Source organism: Hypanus sabinus, chromosome 19 (assembly GCF_030144855.1).
Source record: "Hypanus sabinus isolate sHypSab1 chromosome 19, sHypSab1.hap1, whole genome shotgun sequence".
Lineage (NCBI taxonomy): Eukaryota > Metazoa > Chordata > Chondrichthyes > Myliobatiformes > Dasyatidae > Hypanus > Hypanus sabinus.
Window position 1 is genome coordinate 22,982,400 of NC_082724.1, and position 27,858 is coordinate 23,010,257.

The following is a 27,858-nucleotide window of genomic DNA, read 5'->3' on the forward strand; positions in this document are numbered from 1 at the left end:
ACTAATTTTAGAAGCCTTATATCAAATTTCCTTCATGTCTACATTTTCTAAACTAAAATTAGGGGGCTGGATAGGAGACCCCAAGATCTAAGGCAATTCGTTTTTTGCAAAGAACCTCAAGTTCTGTGGACCCCTTGGATTATGAGGCAAATTCCCAAGGTACCAAGGCTGTCCCAACCCTCCAATTCATTTTTGTGCAGGTGATGCAAACAGCATTGTATGTAGTTTGACATAAATGCAAGCTAAACACATTGGTTGCAACATGCACAACACTTTGGCAGTAATTTCAGCTTTGATCGGAAGTTAAAATGCCAAACACAAAAGTTGGCTAATACTGCCCTAAACATTCTTGCATTTGGCTGTCTTGGGTGCATGGCCCTGTAACGTGTATACTTTTGAAGGTATGCTTTAATACTTTTATCTATATTAAAATAAAATATGCATCCAACCTTGCTTGCTATTCATTTAGAACATAGAACAGTACAGGCTCTTTGGTCCATGATGTTGTGGCAACTTTTTAACCTACTCCATGATCAATCTAACCCTTCCCTCCCACATAGCCCTCCATTTTTCTTTCATCCGTGTGCTTATCAAACAGTCTCTGCAATTTCCCTAATGTATCTGCCTCTACCACCACCCTGGCAATGCATTCCATGTACCCACGATTCTCTGTATGAAAAAAAGCCTACCTCTAACATTCCCTCTATACATGCCTCCAATTACCTTAAAATTATGCCTCCTTATATTAGCCATTTTCACACTGGGGAAAAGTCTCTGGTTGCCCATTCTATCGAAGCTCCTTATCATCTTATACACCTCTATCAAGTCACCTTTCATCTTTCTTCACTTCAAAGTGAAAAGCTCTTGCTCGCTCAACTTATCAACATAAGACACGCTCTCTAATCCAGGCAGCATCACGGTAAATCTCTGCTGCACCCTCTCTAAACTTCCTCATCCTATAATGAGGCAACCAGAAATTACCAGAATACTCCAAGTCTGCTCTAACCAGAGTTCTCCCAGTGTCAGCTTCAAACATGAAGATGTGTCCCCAAAGGCTGTACACAGAATGACACCAAAGACTGTACAGTCCACTTGTGATTAATTTATAAACGTAACTAATGACTCCTTTAAGTAAATAAGAATATAATAATTTCCTTTTCCATATTAGACTTTATTTAATAAACTTGTGACATTGAAGGGATTTTAACATACCATGCCTCTGTTTTGTTCCTCCTTGCCTAGTCCATTTCCAACAACATCTGGCCCACATCACATGCTCTCCAATGTTTTAAAAACTTTCACTTCCTTGCACCCCATTGCTTCATCTTCTTATGGATGATCAATCCCTATTCATCTCAATTCCCCATCAGGAAAGGCATTAGAGGGAAAAATATATTGAGCTAGCTCCCTTCTACTAACACCATCCTCTACAGGGCAAAACTTGTTCTTATCCTGAACAACTTCTCTTTTCATTCCTCACTTAGCACAAATCAAAGGGTAGTCATGGACACTTGCTACGCCTGCCTTTTGTTAGCTAATATGGAGTAGTTGTTGTCCCAAACCTACTCTGGCATCACTCCCCAGCTCTTTCTCTGTCACTGTGCTGACCTGCTCAATTTGATCAACTTCACAACTCACTTCCACCCCACACTCAAATTCACTTGGGCAATTTCCAACATCCATCTTTCTTGTTTGGATCTCTGTCTCCAGCACCAGAGACAAATTGTCCACTGGCATTTGCACTGACAGTTACTGATTCCCACAGCTACCCGGATCACACCTCCTCCCACTCTGTCTCTTGTAAGGATGCCACCCCTTTCTCCTACTCTTTAAGGACATCATCCTTTTCTTTGTCTCTATTGCATCTGCTCTTGAGATGAGGCCTTCCACTGTATGACATCCAAGATATCCTCTTTTTACAGGAAATGGAGCTTCCCTTCTACTGTGGTTGAAGGAAACCTCAACACAACACCCCAATTTCCCACACTTCTGCACTCATCCTGTCTCCAACCCTACTCCACCCACCACTCCTAGACAGAACAAAGATGGTTTTTGCTACAGATTCCAGCATCTGATGTCTCCAGTGTCTCTACTTGACACCAGGTTTACAGAAATGTAAACCTAAGCTGCATGTCTTATAATATAAAAACAGAGAAATTCATACCACAGAGGGAGATGATTCAGTTCAATGTCAATCCCAGTTGAAAAGGAATTTAAACTAATCTCACTTCCCAGGTTTCAAACTTTAATGTCATAAAGATTCAAGATTGTTTAATGTCATTTCTGGTACACAAATGTAAAGGAGAATGAAACCATTATTACTCCAGATCCAATGCATCACAAACATAACTCAATAAGTTATAGAACACAATAATAATGAAAAAGTATATAAATATATAAAGATAGCTCATATACATTGATTTTATGTCCATAAAGTGACACCAGTCACTCAGTCACAAGAGTATCTGTACCCAAGGAAACTGTGACAGGAAATTATAAAGTTGTGGTAGTGGGGTATGTGGTGGGGTAGTGTTAGCAGGTGAATGTGTTGATCATCCTTACAGTTTTTGAGGTAGGTAACTGGAAGGTAACTGTTTTTGAGTTTGGTGGTCCTGGCATGAATGCTACTTAGCCTCCTCCCTGATGGAGTGGGACAAACAGTCCATGAGCAGGGTAAGTGGGATCCTTCATGAGCTTGCTGGCCTTTTTCCTGCACCTTTCCGTATACGCATCCTTGTTGGCTCTGCCTATCCTTCAGAGGTCTGAGGGCACATTCTACAGTCCAGCTGTTCCACTTAATTGTCAGGATTCACACATCTATTAAGTATTTAGTTGCATTTTGCCCTCCACAAATATATTAACTTACACTTCCCTGCATGGAACGTGAGTTACCATTTTCTGCCATCCCTTAATTACCTGGATGACTTTTCAGATGATTAAGACCACACAGCTGCCCAGATATTGATGCACTAATTCCCATGAGCCCACACCCTTCCCATAGACCCCAGATCAGGTAAAATAACAGCGGCGGGGGGTGGTATTCATTTTTAATTGAGACAGTTATTCCAACCTTAGTTTAATTTACCACTTGCGAGCCCAATATTCCATGTTGTACAGGTTCTTACTGCAAGCTACCACAAGGAGTTTCATTATAACGCACACTGAGAATGGACCAGAGCACATCATGAATAGAAACATGTCTCCCCATTTTGAGTTCCTTTAATTCAAGAGTTGGTTCTGGCTGGATCAGGGCACTGTTCTTCTAGTATAATATCCGTATGTCACCTTCATACCATCACTGGAAATCAACTCCATTCTCGCACTAGCTCCTTCCAAAACCTTGCTGATGACTGACAACTGCTGATGGTTTGGATTTTCCATTAAGATGGTGGTGTGCTCAGATGCAGCAGCTTCTCCAGGGTCAACTAAAGATGTTATTGCCTTTTTTAAATTGTATTTTTTATGATCGCAAAATCCTGCTGGACATTAACAACTTAAATTACTGCAGGTCTACCCCATCAGCAAGTTGCTTGTTGGTGGAAAAACTGAAGGAACTGGACTTGGTGTGGACTGTGATGCTGCCTGCGACAGAGAGGTGTCAGTGAGTGTAAGTGTGCAGTCTAACAGTGAGTGATGGTCATAGTCGCTCTTTGTGTGTTAACAAGACCCTCTCGGACATAGGTGGTGTGGAATGCTGCAAGTCCAATTCATTGGTGAACAGCAGGCTGAACAGTGGGGGAGCTGAATGGCCTTGGCCGTAGCAAGGACTCAGCCTCAAGGCGTAGTGTCACCTGTTTGCAGTTGCCCAGGGGGAGAGTCGAAGCTGGGCGCTCCGCCAGAGTGCCAGTGGTGCCTTGGCACGGTTTCCATGCTGGATTCAGTGCTGCCCCTGCCACCCCACTGTTCATTCAGCAGAAGGGAAGCTGGACTGTGCTTGCCAGCAGACTGCTGCAACATTCATGGACTCAGGAACTTGAACTACATATATATTTTTCTTTTTTTATATATTAGTTTTTTTATACATTTTACAGATTAAAAAACCCCAAATCACAATGAGGAACATTAATACAGTGCAAAATTAAGCATACAATGACAATATGATACAAAGAAAGAGAATTTTTAAAAAAGCACCTAAATTGAAGACAAGTAAACTTAGTATCCTCCCCAAGCCCCACAACACACAAAAAAAAACTCCAGACCCACCACAACACAATATAGAGAATATAAATCAGGAGAATCAAACTCCCAGACTGTGAATACACTTAGCAACAGAGGATAATAATGCCTTCTACCAGAAAAAAAAGGAGCTGAAAGCAAGGGACCGAAAAGCAAAAAAAAACCCTAGTCAAGAGGAAGGTTATGAAAGTACTCGATAAAAGGTCCCTAGACCTTATGGAACTTTAGGTCCGAATTAAGAACTGAATAATGAATTTTTTCGAGGTCCAAGCAGGCCATAATTTCGTTAAGCCATTGAGCATGAGTGGGCGGGGCGACATCTCTCCATCTAAGGAGGATCAAGCGTCTAGCCAGGAGAGAGGCAAAGGATAATATTCGGCATTTGGTCGGACTCAGACGTAAATCTGTCTCACCCCAGAAACTGAAGAAAGCAATTAAGAGGTTTGGTTCTAGGTGCTGATTCAGAATATACAATAACGTAGTGAAGACATCTTTCCAAAATTTCTCCAAGCTAGGACAGAACCAGTACATATGAATGAGAGAGACCTCGCCCCTCTTGCATTTATCACAGAGCGAACTAATGCTAGGGTAGAATCGAGATAGTTTAGATTTAGACATATGGGCTCTATGAACAATCTTAAACTGTAAAAGGCAATGGCGAGCACAAAGAGAGGTTGAGTTAACCGATTTGAGAATCGAGTCCCAGCTCTCATCAGATAAGGACGTATTTAAATCATGCTCCCATGCCATTTTAATTTTATCCACAGGGGCCTGTCGTAAGGCTGCTAATTTATCTTGGATAATTGATATTAAACCTTTACGTAGTGGATTAATGGAAAGAAACAAGTCCATAGCATTTTTTGCAGGCATTTCAGGAAAGTTAGGAATTAAAGGAGCAATAAAGTGTCTAATTTGGAGATATCTAAAAAAATGAGCATTGGGCAGATTGAAGTTAACAGAGAGCTGCTGAAAAGAAGCGAAGCGATTATCAATGAAGAGATCTTCAAAACGTCTAATGCCCTTCCTATACCAAACCTGGAATGCTGAATCGTACGTGGTAGGTAAAAAAAGGTGATTATGTACGACAGGGCTGGAAACAGAAAAACCATGGAAACCATAGCATTCCCTAAACTGAGCCCATATACACAAAGTGTGTCTAACAAGAGGATTAGCTATTAATCTGGACAGACTGCTAGGGAGTGCAGAGCCAAGAAGTGCAGAAATAGATAATTCTTTAGTGGAGCTCAACTCCATTGCCACCCAATTAGGGCACTTGGGTTGGCCATGGAAGAAAGACCAAAAGGTAGCACAACGTATATTAGCTGCCCAATAATATAAACGAAAGTTAGGTAAAGCCATGCCACCTTCTTTTTTAGATTTTTGGAGATGGATTTTATTAATTCTAGAGCGCTTATTCTTCCACAGATATGACAAAATAATAGAGTCTAAGGAATCAAAAAAAGAGTTAGGAATAAAAATTGGGATAGATTGAAATAAGTATAAAAATTTGGGGAGAACATACATTTTAACAACATTTAATACGACCTACCAAAGACATAGATAGAGGTGACCATTGTACCAGACTCTGTTTTATAGTATATGAAAGATTGGCAAAGTTTTCATATATATTTTTCTGACTGTATTTTACTGCTGTTTTATGTGCTGCATGTGCCTTGTGCTGCGTTAAGTTTTTTGGTACTTGAGTGACACTGTTTTGCATGGCTGTATTCAGGGTTCCTTCGCCACTGACGATGGGTAATATACATGCTGATGCCTTCTGCTTGATTATCCAGTAAGATTCAAAGGATTTGCAGAGTTCTGATCTTATTTATTGGTGTGGTATTGACTACAGCATGCATATTCATTAAATTGGTCACCTTAACTGTGAGATGTTGAGGGACACGCTAAACCTTGGAAGTTACAGATGCTGCTGTATTAAAATCCCACTACTGCATACAGAATGAAATGACAGAGTAAATGTTTGAAGTAGCTACATTAACATCATTTACAAGATACTTAGTCTGGTACGTGTATAGGAAAGGTGTAGAGGGATACAGGTCAAACACTGGCAATTGGAACTAGGTTAGATGGGCACTTAGCTTGGCCAGCATGGACCAGTTGGGCCAAAGGGTCTGCTTCCATGCTCTATGATGACCATGCGCAGCAGTTTTAAGTTGTGTGAGATCTGCTTTGAATCTCTCAGTTAGCAGAGCACAATGGAGGATTTCCAAAGTACAAATGAAGAAATTTAACCTACCAATAATGTCAGGGACAGTTGCACCTGAGAGAATATAGTTAATTACACAAGCTCATGATCTGCCATATGCCCAGTCTGACAGTTACTGGATTCAGCTAAGTGGAGCAGTAGAGGTGCTACCAGGCCATACTTTATGTTGGTCCTTAGAAGTTCCCACACAGGTAACACTGTGCACTTACAATCCTCGGTGCTTCTACAATGTTTCAAGAGAAGGGTGCTGGTGTATAAACCTTTGACATGACATAGGCAGCAGGAGGTTTCCTTGCCAATGTTTGTCATGCCATGAATTTCTTGGGATCTGCAGTCAATGTGCCAGTCTCCTGTGGTATACAGGTTGAAATTCCCTCATCCAAAATGTTTGGGGCTGAAAGCATTTCAGATTTTGGAATGTATAATGAGATAGCTTGGGATTGCCATTATTTCCAATTCTGAATTTATGTGCTACTGGTAAGCAATCTTTGTCTTACATTGGTACATCGCATATATGTACTGATGTAGCAATTCAATGTATTAGACTTTCATCAGCGATGATCTTGGCAAACTCATCAGCCAACTTCACTGCTACATCATGATCAACAGATGCTTTGTCACCAAAAAATTTTTAAAAATCTAATGCCATGCCATTTCTTAAATTTCTGCAATCAGCCTGCTGAATATTCATAATCACCTTCAATTTTCAGTTTGTCATGATAGATCTTTCCTTGTTTCATGATCACCATATCATTAACTACATATGTTCACTCTGATGCTGATGAATTCACTCTTTCAATACATATTCGAGATCTTTATTTTTCACTTTATCCAGTGTTTTCCTATTTCTCATTAACTTCTGTTCAGTACATATGTGAAGTCCCTTTTCGAAACTGTCTGTAGTGCACAGAGATCTGTGCATTGCCTGGGAAACTTCCCAGGATTTTGTGAATTGTCCATCCGTGACCTCATATCAACACTCAAAAAAATTACGGATTTTGGAATTTCGGATAATTGATACAGAACCTGTATTACTTCCTGACTGTTTATCATTGTGTCTCTGTCTGGTGGATTTGGCCTACTGGTGGTACAGGATAGCAATGCAATTATGATTCGGTATTTTTTGATTTTATGATTTTTTTAAATAAGCATCTTTCCAAATAGAGCTCGACTAATCTATGGGGCTTCTCTTTCACTTTTGGCACCAGTTCATAGATACCGACAAGAACTCAGTCAGGCTAATTTAGCAAGATGATCCTTTGGCTTTGTCAAATCTGCTGCTTGCGTCAATGCCGGTGTTCTATCAACGATTTTATTTGCACTACAGAATCAGTCTAACTAGCAGCAGCTAAATGTTTCAGCTTTTTTTCTCAGCCACTGAAAATCGAGTGCCAATAAATAATTGATTAAGAATGAAAAAGAAGACTAAATTACTGGGGTGAATTCACTACCAAAGCAGGTACAGAAAGAAAAATTAAAAGGAAAAAAAATTAGATTTAGTGAGGAAGAAAATTATTACAAGTTAAACTTAGCTCTCCTACAAAAATCAGTATCTGGAGGAACATAACTCTCCAGTCTGTAAGAATTAATTCCAAGAGACAGTGTGCGCTGTAACTCTAAATAAATATAAACATGCTAAAAATGGCAACATTTCACTTTTTGTAGTAAGTTTAACATTGAATGTACCATTCAAATATAGCAACTTTACAAATGTAATGAAACACCACTTCTGAGAACCCAACAACAGCACCCTGCACATTCTGGATGTTACTTCTAATCTGTATTTCACTTATGATAAGGTTACTGTTCCATTTACACACAAATTAAAAGTGCACATCATTAAATCACTACTAATTTGATTGCAAAACTTGGCCTAATAACCTCACCAAATAGTCTGATTAAACTTGCTGAAGTCATCTGCCATCCATGTACATCCATCTCAATAGGCTTTTTAGTATTGGTGGCATTGATTGTATGGTCAAGTTGAAATTAGTAATATATCAGATAATGTTATCAATTGAGACAGGTATTACCACCAAAGTATGAATGCCATGATACAACAAATTCATTACTGAATGGAAGAATCAAAATCAGTTTACTGCTTTCAGTTTCTCAGATCTTTCAAACATAGTTTTAAGATGGATGTAGAAATTTGTCAAATTTTTGCACAGATTCTACATCCTCAAACTTTTCCTAGCCCTGATTATGAGAAGAAATCCCTGGCTTTTGTAAAATTATTTTCCTTGCTATGTAAGCAGAACTTCAAAGCTCATGTTGGGAAGATGCAAGGATTATTAAAAAGTGACAAAGCAATTTCAAGTTAGGGGTCCTAACTTTCTTCTCAGATCATAATCTCTTCCCCAGCACATGATTACTCAGAGAATGAGGATAGAGGTTATGTATAGCTAGAAAAAATATAAAAAATAATAAGTTTTATTTTTATAAATTTTCTTTGAATTCAACGAACCTACAGAGTTTCTTAGAGTGGCATTTGAAATAGCCAAAATGTTTTCTTTTTTTTTGCAAGCATTTCACTATCTTGCAAAATGCCAAAAAGCTGACAGATTCAGAATTTACAAAATATTGAAACTAGTTCTAGATGCACAACTACAGTATTGCTGTGTATCTATATCAACACATGTCAAACATGTCATTCTGTAGGTACATTATGCAGTAATCTAATAATGAAGTCAGATTTAGACCACCTTACTAACACAAATAAATCCTCTTACATAATTTTTATGCTGAAATATGGGCACCATATATCTGTAGATTAGACTAAATTATTAACCCATTAGGTTTCCCAAGTCTCCCATTTGCAGAAAACATCCAGCTAACAGCTTTGAATGTGACGTGTTTTGCTTTCCTGCTAAAATACTTTGCACATGGAGAGACAATTACACCTAATTTTTCCCCCAAAATTGTTTCCTGCAATGATCAGTGAACATTAACTTTCTTTCTCCATTTATACCACAAAGGGACCATAAGTAACCTTTGCCATTCAATGGGGTTCAAAGAAATTGTTAATACAGTTCTCACAGAATAAAAAGAAAAACATTTTTATTTGAAATGTGCATATTTACCTTTTAAGTATTACCAATTCTTTCCATTATACATTTGAAAACTTTGACTTTAGATTTTATCTGTTTGGTGTTGTTATTTTATAGCATTAAAAGAATTCATTAAGGATCTAAGGAGGAGATGCATATATGTTTAAAACAAAAGCACAGCATGAAATTAAATAAACCTTCATTATTTTTCACTGATTTGCTATATTTGATTAAGAACAAAACCCAACCATAAGCAAAATATTCATTATTTAGAGATCACTACAGAGTTGCACTAATCATTGTGAAGATATTAAGACTCTTGATGAGAAATCCTTAACCTTTGTGTACATCCAAAATGATTTGGAGTACAGTATTATGAAGACATAATGGAAAAACATTTTTTAGACAGACTGTACAGTTAAATATCCACCTCAAAACATTCTTTTAAAAACAGTGTGTGTAAATCATACAACGGTAATAGAATGAATCAATACAACTTAGTGGCAAAGGCAAACAGGTTAGATCCAGCAGTAAATGTTTAGGAGAGGATTCTCTATCCATCAAACTAGAAAAATATAAGCACAGATGTAGTCCTTCATACTGATGTCACTACCCTTGCCTATAGAATTACGTTCCTGCTCTACAGACAGATGTGCAATATTTTTGTGAATTTAGCTAACTTCCTCAGTGTACCGAACAGACTTACACAAACTTCTCATGTATGAATAGCTGTGGGTAAAAGAACAATGCTCATTCCTCTCCATTACAATTCCTGCATTGATTTTAAGTTTTCCCTTTCACTAATTATTTCAAATAATTTTCACTATTGTACTCACTCTGTACAAACTATACAGACTTTATTGACTAGAAAGTCTTTTTTCCACACCAACCAACATTTTCCAAACAGAATCACTGACATCTTCATTTAGTCACATTCCTCAACCTTCTGAACTTCCTCAAAAATATTCTTAATTTCTTAGAGCTGGGCTACACTTCCAGATACAAGTTGCTAAATTAGGAAATGTTTAACAATCATATTTTTCTTTCTATCCCTAATATGATGTCTTTATCTTTAACAGTATTAAAATTCAACTGCATCAGCTTCATAAATTTGAAATAAAATTAAACATACTTCATTGGCATTCTTTCATAATTAAAAGCGCTATATTTTGCCATTCAGGTACAATAAAACTTTGACAAATCTTTGATTACAGTACCACTTTATCCTGTACTTAACTACTTTATGATTATTTTAAAACCAGGGAGGAATATTAAGTGTTTATAACAGCTGAATTCAGATAATTAGACCACTAACGACACAAACAGATGCAGATTAACACCCAAACAAGAGAAAATCTGCAGATGCTGGAAATCTGAGCAACACACACAAAATACTGGAGGAGCTCAGCAGGGTTTCGGCCTGAAACGTTGACTGTGTTTTCTCCATATATGCTACCGGGCCTGCTGAGTTCCTCCAGCATTTTGTGTGTGTTAGACAGATTTACACCCAACTCTTCATTATCCTTCCTTAGAAATACCCAGCATATTTTTCAATATTCCATACTGGCTTTCCTGCAGCTTCTCTAATAAATTCAGATTAAAGGCAGTTTTGTGCTTTAGACATTAGCATGATTCACAATTAATTCTGGCTCTCAGAAGGGAAATGCAAGTGCATTTAATCCAATGTACCATGGTGCTTCCTTCAACCTACTACATATTCCTTTCTATTGCCATTAGCAGATTTTCTCACCAAAGTGATCTTAGCTGATCAAATTTTATCTGTTTAATTCATTTCTTATTTTCAGTGAACTAGTTCAAAATGACAGGCTGAGGGCCCTCTTTCTGGGTTTTAATATTCATTAAATATCGAACATGCTGCAATCTTTTTTATAGTGTTGTTACAGTCGGCCCTCCTTATCCACGGGGAATTGGTTCCAGGAACCCCCGCAGATATCAAAAAACATGGATGCTCAAATCCCTTATTTAACCTGTCTCAGTGCAGTGGGCTTTAGGACCCAGAGGAACCCCAGACTTTACTTAACCTGTCTCAATGCCATGGTCTTTAGGACCTGGCACAGCTCTGAATCCGCAGTGTTTCTGTTCACGAAAATAATTACAATCATGATTGAAAATAAGGTGGAAGTAATAAAGCGATCAGAAAAAGGTGAAATGCCATCGGTCACTGGAAAAGCGTTAGGCTACAGTCAGTCAATGATCGGAACAATTTTAATAGAGCATGTGAAAGGCCCTGCCCCGATGAAACCTACAATTATTGCTAAGCAACGCAGTGGTTTAATTATTGAAATACATATGTTTCTTAAGTGTTTTATATATATAGAAAGGTAAAATATATACTATATACTAAGAAACATGTTTTACTAACTGATGCTAAATAATACCGGATGTACCTATTCTGACTTCAAATCTGACTTAAAGACAGACTCAGGAACAGAACTCATTCATAACCCGGGGACTGCCTGTACTTTTAAATCATCTCTAGATTACTTATAACACCTAATACAATGTAAATGCTATGTAAATAGTTGTTATACTGTACTGTTTAGGGAATAATGACAAGTAAAAATAGTCTGTATGTGCTCAAACAACAAGTGCTGGAGAGAGAACTTCCGAGTTTCCCTGATCCGCGGTTGGTTGAATCCGCGCATGTGGAACCCGCGGATAAGGAGGGCTGACTGTATTTGTAAACACTGGGAACCTCTTATTTCCTCTCAAATTTAACTACCAGACTTTTCTGTGGATTTTATATAGATCTTTATAAATCTATTCACTGCTTCACTTAATCATTCTGCCAACTTACTTTGCATGAAGAGAGCCAAAAATATTATCTTGAATATTTACAGGTCCACTAATTTATTGATTATCGTGCTTGTGAAAAGTTTAAATAATCTTTAAATAATGTTTAAAGAATGGTTAAGTAATCTTGTAATGAACTCCCAAATAGCACTTGCAACTCTACATTATTCAGCAAGAACCCAAGAGAGAAGATGGCAGACCGGCAAAACAGAAGAAAACTAAACTCAGCCCCAGAAGTGACTCAATCGCGGTGAAATGCTTCAAGTTTAAATTTTACATTTAAACATTTGTAAAATCTTCCACATTTTACACTTTACAAAAGGTGAATGGTTTCATTTTGCATTATTAAGTATAATGCGTATTCTAAAATCACACCAAAAATTTTCAGCAAGCACATTAACAAGTAATAATTGGACACTGTCTTGGGGGCTAGGTTGAGTCTTTCAGATATATTAATCCAAACACAGTTTTCATGGTGTAAAAACTGTCATAAGCCCCCCTGAAAAGGACAATAAATATCAAATGGCAATGTGCAGATTCCTATGACGGGAGAAAAAACTTAAGTGCTACAAACCTGAGTCTCAATTTTCATACTATGAAAGTCGCTTTACAAAACATTCACGGCCTTGTCCTTTAAGGAACCTTACAGATCTTCAATTTTGTTTTTTACATATTGAATTAATTTCACAACAAAGCAAAAAGTATCGACAATGACACTGACATGATTGTCAGCACGGATGTGGTGAGCCAAAGGACCCGTTTCCATGCCATATCTCTCTTTAACACTGTCTTTACATGATAAAAATATACCAAGTAATCATAAAGCTGGTTTTTCTTTTTTCTAAGCCACCTTCGCTTTTACTAAGTATTTATGGACGGAATGAAAAAATAGTTGTTCTCAAAATCTTCTTTTTCTGCATGATTGGTGACTACTAGAAACTTTGTGGTCTAACTGTGCTTTTGAATTTTAAAACAGAATTATATGCAGCATAACAAATAACTTCACATTTCATAAACTCATCAAAAGAATTACATCTTCTCCCTTTGGAAGTTGCAGTGTCTTTACAAGAATTAGTTGTAAAATTTACAACTTACCATGAAGATAAAAAAGTAACAATGGAATTTACCTATACAGTACAAGTTAAATGGAAGTACCGTGGATTCTGTTTAATTGGGCCATCAGTTAATCGGGGCAACTCAAAGAACAAAAACTAATTGTGAAAATAGATGGGATTCCCTTCATTTATTTGAGACACCATGCTGCTTAATTGGGACAGGAGACTATTGCCGAATACTGTCTCACTAGCATCAGTCTTGTGTACTTGAGTGGCCGTTAAACACTACACAGTGATTCAAGGTAAACAGTTTTTAAAATATCATCAGCGGCATGCGCTTGTGTTCAAAAAGCAACTATTTTTGTCACTGATAGTCAGTGACAAAATAAACAGTAAGCCAATGTAGAACTGTTTTGCTCATGGTGGTTTAAGCATTCAGGCATGGAGAGGCCAGAAACAGCCAGGATGAAAATGAAACGATTTCACTATGGACTGAGTGAGGGTCAGTGGGACTAGGTGAGAGTAAGCATTCGGCACGGACTAGAAGGGCCGAGATGGCCTGTTTCCGTGCTGTCATTGTTATATGGTTATATGCTTATATACTTCAAGTTAGAAACTACAAAGAATTTGAAGGTATCAACAATCATCTTGAATGTTACAGTGAAAATAAAGATTTGGAGGATGCAACTGTCGACAGCATTGCTTGAAGGTAGTCCATTGTCTGCATTGATTTTGTTCATTTACACTCAAAAGTACGTGATGCAGATTAATTCCTCCATTGATAAATACTAGAAATTAATACAGTTTTATTGTGTTGTAGTAGTATTGGTAGTGTTCTAATTTATTCTCTTTTTCACTTAAATGTATAATTTGTTACTTAATTTGTAATTTTTTAATATACCTTTTTAACTAATTCCATGAAATTTCAGCAAATTGGACTGCTCAATTAAGCAGCTGCTTAGTTACATCAAAATGTACTGGCCCGATGTGTCCTAATTAACCAGAATCCACTAGTTTTATTAGAAGTAAAAATCGAGAGATACAGCAACAAGCCCTTCAACCTACTGGGTGTCTGCCAATTAACAAGCACCATTATTGTTACACTGATCTAAACCAAACACATTACATTCACTCCATAATCCCATCTTCTACCTCGTCATTTACACACTAGAAGCAACTTACAATTAACTGGACAATACTCATACATCTTGGGATGCGAGAGGAAGTTGGAACATTTGGAGCAATTCCATATAGACACATAAAAACGTGCAAAATCCACGTGCACAAGAGGTGGGGATTGAATCTATGTCACTGGACATGTGAGACATCACCTTCATTAGCCACATCACCATGTTACTCTGAAGCTCATATCACCGCCCTTAGTCTTTCAAACTTCCTGATTTCTGGTTCTGTTACCTTCTTAATAAGGTTGATGCTCCGTCATCTCTTTGCTCTTTTCCCATTACAAGATACTATCCAGCCAGACATAAACTTGTATCTTTTGTAATAAAATTAAAATGCTTCCATGTTCAATTCCTATTTCCCCATTAAAAATCTCTTAATCTACATTTCTTTCAACAAGTTTTGCCTCAATTGCCCTGTGAATTATCATGAGTCATAGAGAAGTACAGAACAGAAACAGGGACTTTGGCCCACTAATCCATGCCAAAACAGTCAAACTGTCTACTCCCAACAACCTGTAAAGAGACCATACCACACTATCCAAACTTCTCTTAACCACTTTTGCTGGTAGCTCATTACACACTCTCATGAGCATTTGAGTAAAGATGTTTCCCCTCATGTTTCCCTTAAACTTTTCACCTTTCACCTTTAACCCATAACCTCTGGTCGTAGTCCCCCAATCTCAGTGGAAAAAGCCTGCTTACATTTACCCTATCTATACCCCTCATAATTTTGTATACCTCTATCAAATCATTCCTCAATCCTCTACGTCCTAAAGAATACAGTTCTAACCTATTCATTCTTTCCTTATAACTCAGGTCTTCCAGTCCTGGCAACGCCCTTGTAAATTTTCTCTGTACTCTTTCAACCTTATTTACCGTCTTCCCTGTAGGCCGGTGGCCAAAACTGCACCCAATACTCCAAATTAGGCCTCACCAATGTCATACAGAACTTCAGAATAACATCGCATCTCCTGTACTCAATACATTGATTCATGAAGAGTAAAGTGCCAGAAGTTTTTACAACCCAATCTACCCGTGATGCCACTTTCAATTAATTACCACAATATCATCCATCTCATTGATATAGATTACAAACTACTGAGGACCCAGCACCAATCCCTGCAGCACACCACCAGCCACAGGCCTCCAGTCAGAGAGTCAACCCTCTACTACCACACTCAGGCTTCTCCCACAAAGCCAATGTCTAATCCAATTTACTAATGCATGCTGAATGCCAAGTAATTGAACCTTCTTGATGACCCATGTGGGACCTTGTCAAATGCTGCACTAAAGTCCATATAAATCAACTGCTAAAAAAGATTATTGACTTACTGTTTTAACCAAGCTACACTACATTCTACAATCAATGTTAAGTTTACCTCAGTTTGAAGTATGGCAGCTCTCTGTTCCTTGGCAGTGAGTGATTCTTTGAGAACCTCAATATGTTGCTTACAATCAGAATTTTGATTATTCAGCGTCTCCAGCTTGGTTTGTAAGGCGAGAAGTTCAGATTCCTTCTTTGACAAATCCTGTTTTAACTGATCAATCTGTAATTTAAAAAAAAGCTGTATTTAGATTTGATGCTTGAGCCAAACCGAGATACAATGGTATCTTATCAGTGGAGGAATAGTATCTGAAAGGTGTTAACTTGGTCTTAAAAATTACTGTTCCACATGTACAAAAGTGGGATAAATAGACAAATTACATAAATAGTAATCATCTTTACTTAAAACACAGGAAAAATGATTACCAGTAGAACTTCATGCCCCACAGTTCTGGAAACAGCATGAAAATAAAGTACTCAATATATTAATTTTGAAGATGCTACATCAGGCACATGGTCACGACTGATATCAGTATTTGTTTAGTGGTCTTCCCTGTGCTACAAGTATCATTTTATGAACATTTGTGTTTTAAGCAGTTTGAAAAGTGATCACAGAGTCCTAATGAACCATGGCAAATCTGCTCAATTTAAACCAATCGATCTAGCAGGTTCAGGAAAAATGCAGCAAAGGAAACACTTCCATTGCAATCTTTGACCAAAATCAGGAATTTGGCATTTCCAAATTCTCAATGTTCTTGAATTTCTCTTGATCATCCAGATTGAACACAACCAAAGCTTCTAACAGAAGGATGAAGATAAAACGATCTATTTATTTCAGGGCCTGAGGGAAAATAAGTAAACACAAAAAATCCATGAAGCTGAATAATAACGTTGCATTCATAATTCAGTTACATCTAAAATCGTTATGTCAATTCAATCAGTACTTAGAATGATGGGCTAGGAATATATTCATCCTATTCCAATTAATATCTCTGCTTCTGGACAATACAGAAAATTCTGCCTATATTTATATCTACTGTCTTTAAACTTTATTCTGTTTTAAATCTTAGAAAGGCCTTATATCAGAATCTTGTAGTTAATATTTCTGTTTACATTTCCCACTATTTACTGCAGAGTCACATTTATCTTACAGGTTTTCATCAGTTTTGGTAGTCCTTTTTATTGACAATAGGAACTGTAACACCCCAATAACCTCTTCAAACAAAAGTATTCATAATTGTGGATCGTCCTAAGGTTTAAAACAATATAAACACATCTTAAAAATTATTTCAGAACAACCTGATGTTTATCAACTGAGTTGCGTGAGTCTTTCAAATCACACACGTAGGTTTCCAGTCTGGTCTAATATACCACAAATCTACTGGCTCTACTATACCTGGGGTCCAAAACTGTCCTTTTGTGGAGGTAACCTACATTTATTGTAAAAGAAACAAAAACTACTGGGGATTGGAAATTTTAAAAAATGCTGGAATTACTTAGGAGGTTAGGCAGCATCTGTGGCAAAGGAGCACAATTAATGCTTAAGGGCACTTCTTGTTCCGATGAAAAGGCATCAACTTGAAATTTTTAACTCTTTCTCCCTGCAGATACTGCCTAAGCCTCTTTATAGGCTAGGTTTACTGTTAAATTTCTACTATCTGAGATAAACTAGCTTATCCTTCACTTTCTCTTTTGAAGCATTTTTTTTTTGAGTATGTAAACTGCTCTATTGAAGGACAACACTTGATTGCTTCCAGAGAATGAAAGGAGTTGTGTTCGTAATCCCCAGAGAACTCTATAAGAAGAACAATCTCAATCTCAGAATACCACTGGATGAAAATACATTATTTAGTTCACGTGGATGAGTGGAAATGATAAAGAATAATAAGAATCTCCAACTGAAATATCAGCTGTTTCTACTCCCACAGATTCCTCGTGACCTGCCGACTATTTCCAACATTTCCATGATCTACTCATTTCCTTTAAATATTTAATGATATATAACTCTTGCAAGTTCAAAACACAGCTATCTCCTCCAGATTCCAGGCCATTGTTCTCTGGTATCACATCTGGGCACAACTTTGAACTTGCACTAAATGCTTAGGTGTACAGTGCTGCTGTGAAGCAGAAACCACACTATAATAATGACACTGACATGTAAAAACATCTAAAGAAAAATAACAAAAAGTAATAAAGTAAATGGATTGTGATTTTCTCCATCAACAGCTTTAATTTTCCTGTCTAACAAAATTAAAAGCCAGAAAAAAAATAATAGGTTTGTGAATGAATGAATGAATAGAAAATTCCAATCATACTTTAAAGGATACTGCCAAAAACTGAAGGCAGAATGCCAAGTGAACCATGCAAAAGCAAACTTGAATGGCAAATTTTAATGAAAGGTCATCAAACCTAAATATTTACTCTATTTCTCATTATAGACACTGCCTGCCCTATTGAGTATTTTAAATATTTTTAATTTTTAAATTAAGATGACATGATAGTATAGGCAATGCTCCTCTTTCAAACACCAAGAAAGACATAAATGCCTTTTGCCTCATCTCCAAATGCGTGACCCTTTATAGTATAACCAGAGTGTATTTCAAATATTTAAACGGTCACATGTGGCTCTGCTCTATTATAAAAGGTAGATAATCAGAATTTTATTTTTCTCCTTGTGTACACAGTTTCCTATTTTATTGTACAAAGAATACATTATTAAGTAAATTAACTTCTTGTACTTCTGGAAAATGAACCATACAAAAAATATTTAATATAATTGATTGAACATTTATGCTACAACCTGGAAAACCATAATCTAGTTTGGTATAAAAGTTTTAGTTCAAAAGAAGCTACTTGCAAGATGTTGGGTTATTCAAATAAAAACTACATTGTCATTATTAAAAAAAGATGAAAATCATTTTGATACATTTTTATATATTGTGAAGTTTTTATTTTGATCGCAAGAGATCAGCTGCTAAGAAAAATAAATGTAGTTAAGGTGAAAACGCCAAGAATTATGCAAACTCACACTGCCAAACCATGCAAAATAAAACATTTACACTAGTGTCTGTCATTAGATGCCTGTGATTACATATCTGTAAATATAAATGCAGAATGGAAGCTTGATATGAATAATGAGCAGTAGAGAGGAACTACAAAGATTCAAGATTTTTAGTACATAAGTGATTATAAAAATTAGACCTGCATATAACTATAACATTATTTAGTCTTTTGCAGAAAACGGTTTTCAACATTATTTTCTATTTGATATAAACATAATTTCAGCCTTGACGTTTTTATTGTTATTCCGGACGTACATGTTGGAAACAGTACTTACTACAGCCACGTTGTTCAGCAGTGGTACAAATTCTTCAGCGAGTGGACTGGGTACCGACAAAGGTGACAGCTTTGACTTTCATGACAAATGTTGAACGTGCATCCCATTACACTCTACTTTTCTTGGAGTTGTTGGAAAGGTTTTAGAGGAGTCAAGTGGTAAAATCACTTGTCAAAGAATATCCAGCTACTGACATAACTTTGAACTCACAGACATTTTCTGACCAATCATGTCTCTCCCGATGTTAATGGCAGGGTTGCTTGGCAATTACCTGTAACTTTAAGTAGTGCTTGTGCTACCTGCTACTTATATGCTTAAGGCTGAATGTTGTCCAGGTAATGTTACATACAGGTACAGATTGTTCCATTATTTGAGAAATTACACAGTTCAGTGCATCATTTAACTTCTTCATCTCTGGTCTCGTGATAATCATTGAAGACAGGCTGGCTGATTAAACAATCTTGAAGACCTACCTCACTGATGTCCCAGGCTAAGAAACATGGCTTCCAATAAACAAAATCATCTTTCTTTGCCCTAGATATGACTTCAGCAGTAGAGAGCTTCCCCACCCACTCAGTCTACTGGATGACAAACAATGGAAAATGCTGTCTTGATGGCAAGGACGGTTCACTCACCTGAGATTTGGAGTTCAGCCTTAATCCACTTTGGACTATAGTCTATAATTGAGGTATGGGTCCAACCTGACCGGGCAGAACCCAAACTAAGCATCAGTGGGTAGTCTGACTGTGATGAAGACGAAATTGGATCTGTCCTTATTTTGTGGATAGCAAATAGCTCAGCAAAGCTTTTCATGTCATCTGGCAGACATGAGTATTGTAATAACTTGGATGGAAATGCTCATATTACTGTAGCACATATTCTCAGCAATAAGCTACAAGGTTGTTGAAAACTACGGTTTTTATTTTACATATTGCCCTCGACCATTCCTTATTACCAGAAGTGATTTAACATATTAACGTTTTATTTACAAGAACAGTTGTTTGCAACTCCTTAGGAATAAAATTTATTCTGGGGCTATCATTGACTGTTAACCAGAGATCGTTTTCATTCTGTATTAATAGATTTGTGCAAAACCACGTGAATGCAATTTGCCCCAGTTCAAATTCTGAGGGGCTAAACAGCTTCTTCTTGTTTCTTTATTCACAAGCTCAAAGTGAACAGATTGAAACCTCAAGCAATGATCAATTCCTCAAAAAGCCAAGAAGAATTATCCAGCTGAAAACATTGGCTAAATAAAAAATCACTCATGCCATTCTTTTCATTCATGACTGAATTCTGTCATTCCTGAGAAAAGAGCTTCGTCCTGTCATAATTCATTCATCTAGAAGCCCTTGGCTACTGCATCTTTCCTGACTTCCATATACTCACCCCCTTCTTGCACGTGCTCCCAGTCAAATTCCAGTCCACAGATATAAAGGGCCACATTTCCCAGTTCCACTCACACACCTAATCATAGTCCAGACTGTGGGCTCCAGCAGGAAGTACTGTGAAATAACCTCTTTTCAAATTGAAATGTCAATAGGAATTTGTTTCCATCTTAAACTTACTCCCTGACAGCATGCAAATTGTGATATTAATTAATAGGTCTATAACGGAACCAGCCTCAATGAAATCTGGCCTCAGACCAGACTGCAATATCAGTCCAAAGAGAAGGACTGATAAAGGTTTAAAAAGGAGAGGCGCCAAAGGTTTAAAAAGGAGAGGAAGTTTTCAACGGTTATTTAAATGGCAGCAAGAGGCGGAGAGGGAAGAGGTAAAAGAAGCTCGGAGAGAAGCTGTTTTTTTTTAAACTGATTACAACAAAGAGGCTAGACTGTGCAGGTGCGTGACGTAGCGCACCAAAGGTTTAAAAAGAAAGACCGCCATATACAGCGGCTATTGTCGGAGTGGACTGAGGCAGAGTGGGTCGGCTTTGGCTCAATCAGGCTTCGGCGAGAACAGGCACAATTGCGCGAGTGCGTGAAAGTCGGCCCGTGCGTCAGCGGGAGAATTTAAATAGCAAGTAGAAGCTGAGTACGAGCTTCACTCCAGGTGAGGTAAGGCTGGGTAAGCTCCTTTGATTAATCTAATTAGCTTAGGAGTAGGTAATGGAGGCAGAGTTAAGGCAGTTGAGTGCTCCGTTTGCAGTATGTGGGAAGTCAGGGCGAGCACAGCTGTCCCTGATGACTACACCTGCAAAAGGTGCATCCAGCTGCAACTCCTGACGAACCGAGTTAGGGAACTGGAGCTGGAGCAGGATGAATTTCAGATCATTCGGGAGGCAGAGGCAGAGGCAGAAATAGACAGGAGTTTCAGGGAGATAGTCACCCCTAAGAGTCAGGAGACAGGTAGTTGTGTGACTGTCAGGAGAGGGAAGGGGAATAGACAGAAAGAGCAGAGCACCCCCGTGGCCATTCCCATCAACAACAAGTATACCATTTTGGATACTGTTGGTGGGGACGACCTACCAGGGACAAGTTGCAGTAGTTGCGTCTCTGGCACCAAGATTAGACCCTCAACTCAGGAAGAGATGAGAGCAGTGGTGTTAGGGGATTTGATAGTTAGGGGGGACAGATAAGAGGTTCTGTGGAAGAGATCGAGAATCCCGGATGGTCTGTTGTCTCCCTGGTGCCAGGGTCCGCGATATATCAGATCAAGTTCTCAGTATTCTCAAGAGGGAGGGTGAGCAGCCAGATGTCGTGGTCCATGTAGGGACAATGACGTGGGTAGGAAGAGTAAGGAGGTCCTAAAAGGTAAGTTTAGGGAGCTAGGTGCCAAGGTAAAGGACAGGACCTCCAGGATAGCAATCTCAGGATTGCTAACAGTGCTACGTGCAGGTGGGTTTAGAAGTAGTAAGATAGTGCAGATCAACATGTGGCTGAAGACATGGTGCAGGAAGGAGGGCTTCAGATTTATAGATAATTGGGCTGTTTTCCAGGGAAGGTGGGACCTGTTCCAGCGGGACGGTTTATATCTGAACTGGAGGGGGACAAATATTCTTGCAGGTAGGTTTGCTAGAGAGGCTCCAGTGGATTTAAACTGGATACGAAGGGGGAGGTGAACCAGAGTGAAGGAACAGATGTATGGGAGAAGGAAGAAAAAGAAGACAGTAAAGTTCTTTGTACTGTTAGAGATAAACAGAGAGGACGAGGTGGAGAATTTCTTAAATGCATTTATTTTAATGCTAGGAGTATTGTAAGAAAGGTGGATGAGCTTAGAGCATGGATTGATACCTGGAAATATGATGTTGTAGCTATTAGTGAAACAAGGTTGCAGGAGAGGTGTGATTGGCAACTAAATATTCCTGGATTTCGTTGCCTCAGGTGTGATAGAATCGGAGGGACAAGAGAGGGAGGTGTTGCGTTGCTTGTCAGAGAAAATATTACAGCAGTGCTCTAGCAGGATAGATTAGAGGACTTGTCTAGGGAGACTATTTGGGTGGAAATGAGGAATGGGAAAGGTGTAGTAACACTTATAGGACTGTATTCTAGACCACGTAATGGGGAGTGAGAATTGGAGGAGCAAATTTGCAAGGAGATAGCAGATATTTGTAGTAAACACGGGGTTGTGATTGTGGGGGATTTTAATTTTCCACAAATAGACTGGGAAGCCCATACTGTAAAAAGGATGGATGGTTTGGAGTTTGTAAAATGTGTGCAGGATAGTTTTTTGCAGCAATACATAGAGGTACCGACTAGAGAAGGGGCGGTGTTGGATCTTCTGTTAGGGAATGAGATCGGTCAGGTGACGAAGGTATGTGTTGGGGAGCACTTCGGGTCCAGTGATCACAATGCCATTAGTTTCAATATAATTATGGAGAAGGATAGGACTGGACCCAGGGTTGAGATTTTTGATTGGAGAAAGGCTAACTTTGAGGAGATGTGAAAGGAAGTAGAAAGAGTGGATTGGGACAATTTGTTTTATGGGAAGGATGTAATAGAGAAATGGAGGTCATTTAAAGGTGAAATTTTGAGGGTACAGAATCTTTATGTTCCTGTTAGGTTGAAAGGAAAGGTTAAAAGTTTGAGAGAGCCATGGTTTTCAAGGGATATTGGAAACTTGGTTAGGAAAAAGAGAGATATCTACAATAAATATAGGCAGCATGGTGTAAATGAGGTGCTCGAGGAATATAAAGAATGTAAGAAGAATCTTAAGAAAGAAATTAGAACAGCTAAAAGAAGATACGAGGTTTCTTTGGCAAGTAAGGTGAAAATAAATCCGAAAGGTTCTACAGTTATATTAACAGCAACAGGATAGTGAGGGATAAAATTGGTCCCTTAGAGAATCAGAGTGGACAGCTATGTTTGAACCCGAAACAGATGGGGGAGATTTTGAACAATTTCTTTTCTTTGGTATTCACTAAGGAGAAGGATATTGAATTGTTTAAGGTAAGGGAAACAAGTAGGGAAGTTATGGAAACTATGACGATTAAAGAGGAGGAAGTACTGGCACTTTTAAGGAATATAAAAGTGGATAAATCTCCGGGTCCTGACAGGATATTCCCTAGGACCTTGAGGGAGGTTCGTGTACAAATAGCAGGGGCTCTGACAGAAAAATTTCAAATGTCTTTAGAAATGGGGATGGTGCCGGAGAATTGGCATATTGCTCATGTGGTTCCATTGTTTAAAAAGGGTTCTAAGAGTAAACGTAGCAATTATAGGCCTGTCAGTTTGACGTCAGTGGTGGGTAAATTAATGGGAAGTATTCTCATTATCTGTATAGACAGGGTCTGATTAGGAACAGTCAACATGGATTTGTGCGTGGAAGGCCATGTTTGACAAATCTTATTGAATTTTTTGAAGAGGTTACGAGAAAAGTTGACGAGGGTAAAGCAGTGGATGTTGTCTATATGGACTTCAGTAAGGCCTTTGACAAGGTTCCGCACGGAAGTTTAGTTAGGAAGGTTCAATCGTTAGGTATTAATATCGAAGTAGTAAAATGGATTCAACAGTGGCTGGATGGGAGATGCCAGAGAGTAGTGGTGGATAACTGTTTGTCAGGTTGGAGGCCAGTGACTAATGGTGTGCCTCAGGGATCTGAACTGGATCCAATGTTGTTTGTCATATACATTAATGATCTGGATGATGGGGTGGTAAATTGGATTAGTAAGTATGCAGATGATACTAAGGTAGGTGGCATGGATAATGAAATAGGTTTTCAAAGTTTGCAGAGAGATTTAGGCCAGTTAGAAGAGTGGGCTGAACGATGGCAGATGGAGTTTAATGCTGTTAAGTGTGAGGTGCTACATTTTGGTAGGAATAATCCAAATAGGACATACATGGTAAATGGTAGGGCATTGAAGAATGCAGTAGAACAGAGTGATCTAGGAATAATGGTGCATAGTTCCCCGAAGGTGGAATCTCATGTGGACAGGGTGGTGAAGAAAGCTTTTGGTATGTTGGCCTTTATAAATCAGAGCATTGAGTATAGGAGTTGGGATGTAATGTTAAAATTGTACAAGGCATTGGTAAGGCTGAATTTGGAGTATTGTGTACAGTTCTGGTCACCGAATTATAGGAAAGATGTCAACAAAATAGAGAGAGTACAGAGAAGATTTACTAGAATGTTACCTGGGTTTCAGCACCTAAGTTACAGAGAAAGGTTGAACAAGTGAGGTCTTTATTCTTTAGAGCGTAGAAGGTTGAGGGGGGACTTGAAAGAGGTATTTAAAATTATGAGGGAGATAGATAGAGTTGACATTGATAGGCTTTTTCCATTGAGAGTAGGGGAGATTCAAACAAGAGGACATGAGTTGAGAGTTAGGGGGCAAAAGTTTAAGGGTAACACGAGGGGGAATTTCTTTACTCAGAGAGTGGTAGCTGTGTGGAATGAGCTTCTAATAGAAGTGGTAGAGGCAGGTTCGGTATTGTCATTTAAAGTAAAATTGGATAGGTTTATGGACAGGAAAGGAATGGAGGGTTATGGGCTGAGTGCGGGCCAGTGGGACGAGGTGAGAGTGAGCGTTCAGCACAGACTAGAAGAGCCTGTTTCCGTGCTGTAATTGTTATATGGTTATAACTAGCTAGATCAGCCTTTCCTCATAAGATATGCCCTCGAATTGAAGAGGTATCCTGGTAAGTCTCCTCTGCATAGCTTCCACAATCTTCTTATAATGTGGTAACCAAAAGTGAACACAAAATTCCACACTAGTCATAATGCATGGTTTGACAAGAGTTTTATACAACCAAAACTTTACCAAGTGGCTCCTTTACTTAATCTCCCAACTAATGAAGGTCAACACACCATATGTCTTCTTAACCACCCAATGAACTTGTAAGGCAACGTGGAGGGATCTATGGACATGGTCCAAAAGATCTCTTTTCCTCCGCATTGCTAATATTCCTGCCATTAACATTGTACTCTGCCTTCAAGTTCATCTTTCCAAAATATGTCACTTCACACTTCTCTAGACTGAACTCATTAGTCTTCTTCTAAGCCCAGATCTGCACCCTGTCAATATCCTTTTGTAACCTACGACAACCCTCTACACTATCCAGAACACCACCATCCTTCATTCCACCTAGAAACACAGAAACCCACCCTTCCCCTTCCTCATCCAGGTCATTTATAAAAGTCACAAAGAGCAGGGCTCCCAGAATAGATCTCTGTGGAACACTGCTGCTCATGGACGTCCAGGCAGAATAGCTCCATCTACAACCACTCTCTGCCTTCTCTGGGAAGCCAATTCCAAATTCTCACAGCCAATTTTCCCTGAATCCCATGCTTCCTGACACCTGGATGAACCCACCATGAAGAACCTTGTCAAACACCTTATTAAAAGCTATAAATCCAAACATTCACCCCTCTGCTTGCATCAAACTCTTTCACCACTTCCTCAAACAAGTCTATCAGGTTGATGAAACATGACATGTCCCTCACAAGGCCATAATCACTATCCCTAATCAGACTATGTTTCTCCAAATGTTCATAAATCCTATCTCTAAGAATCATTTCCAATAGTTTGCCCACCATTCATGTGAAACTCACTGGTTAATAATTCCAAGGATTATCCCTTTTTCCTTCCTTGAACAAAGGAATAACATCTTTCACACTCCAATCTACTCGTATTACTCCTGTGGCCAGTGAGGGCACAAAGACAATCGCCAAAAGTGCAAGAATCTCTTCACTTGCTTCCTGTAGTAACCTGCGGTATATCTCATCCATTCCTGGGGACTTATCTATCCAAATGTTTATCAAAATTTCCAGCACATCCTCTTTCTTAACCTTGACATGTTTAAGCACCTTAGATTCTTCTGCATTGACCTCACATTTTTTCAAGGTCCCTCTCACTGGTGATTCTGAATCAATGTATTCACTAAGGACCTCCCTTACCTCCTCAGACTCCTGGCATGTTTCCTCTTTTATCTCTGGTCAGTCCCATTTTCACTCTAGTCATTCTCTTGTTCTTCAAATGCGTGTAGAACACTTCAGGTTTTCCCTTAATCCCATTCGCCAAGGTCTTTCCATGTCCCCTTCTACCTCTCATAAGTCTCTTTTTAAGCTCCTCCCTGTCTGATCCTTGTTTCCTTCTTCCTCTTGACTAGATGTTCCAGATCTTTTGTCAACTATGGTTTATCAACCGTCCTTTCCCTACCTCAATGGGACAAATCTATACAGAACCCCATGCGAATGCTCCCTAAATAACCTCCACATTTCCCTTAGAAAATCTGTTCCCAATTTAAGCTTCCAAGTTCCTGTCTAATATTATCATAATTCACACTCCCTCAATTAAAAACCAGTCTGCTCTAGTCCCTGTCCAAACTGTGCTAAAGGTTAGGGATTTATGGTCACTGTTTCCAAAGTGATTATGCACAGAGATCTGATACCTAACTTGGTACACTGCCTAGCAGAAAATCCAGTATGGCCTTTGCTCTGGTTGGCATGTCTACACATTGTGTTAGAAATCCCTCTCGAACAGACCAAACATATTTTACCCCATCTAAACCATTTGCTCTAAGTACGCGCCAATCAATATTAGGGAAGTTGAAGTCACTCATGACAGTAACCCCTATTTGGCATCTTTCCTCCATGATATACTCCCTTTCTGTAGTTGTGATACTATCCCTCATTAGCAATACCAATCTCCGAACCCTTTTACCTCCCTCGCTGTCCTTCTTGCAACATTTTTTCAAAATATAATTTCTGTTTTTGCATGTTTTTAATCTATTCAATATACATAATAGTTATTCATTTATTTATGTATTATTTTTCCTCTCTGCTAGATTATGCACTGCATTGAGCTGCTGCTGCTAAGTTAACAAATTTCACGTCACGTGCCTGTGATAATAAACCTGATTCTGACATCTAAAATCCGAAACATCTAGCAGCCATTCCTGCCATTGTGACAACCAAGTCTCTAATGACCACAACATTATAGTTCCATGCTCAAGTTCATCAATCTGGTTTCTGATACTTCTCACATTAAACACATTTCAAACCACCCGACTGATTGCATTTATGCCCTATCCACTGCCTATCCTTCCTCTCCAAATCTCTACACCTTTAAACCAACTGCTCCGTTATCTGACCTATCATTCTGGTTACCATTCCCCTGCCAATCCCATTTAAACCAACCAGAAAAACTCTAGCAAGCTTTCCCACAAGGACATTGGTTGCCCTCGAGTTCAGGTGTAACTTGCCCCTTTTCTACAGGGTATAGTTTTCCCAGAAGAGATCCCAATGATCTACAAA

At 38.5% G+C, this 27,858-nt stretch overlaps 1 protein-coding gene across 7 annotated transcripts in view; it reads right to left on the reverse strand.

The window, feature by feature from the left end:
• The window catches only part of LOC132377797 (ERC protein 2), a 782,782-nt gene that overhangs the window by 567,697 nt on the left and 187,227 nt on the right, over positions 1 to 27,858 (reverse strand). For all 7 annotated transcript variants that reach the window (XM_059944157.1, XM_059944160.1, XM_059944156.1 and 4 more), the window contains one exon: positions 15,886 to 16,053. In XM_059944157.1, coding sequence (XP_059800140.1) covers positions 15,886 to 16,053 — 168 coding nt within the window. The remainder of the gene's footprint in view (positions 1 to 15,885; positions 16,054 to 27,858) is intronic.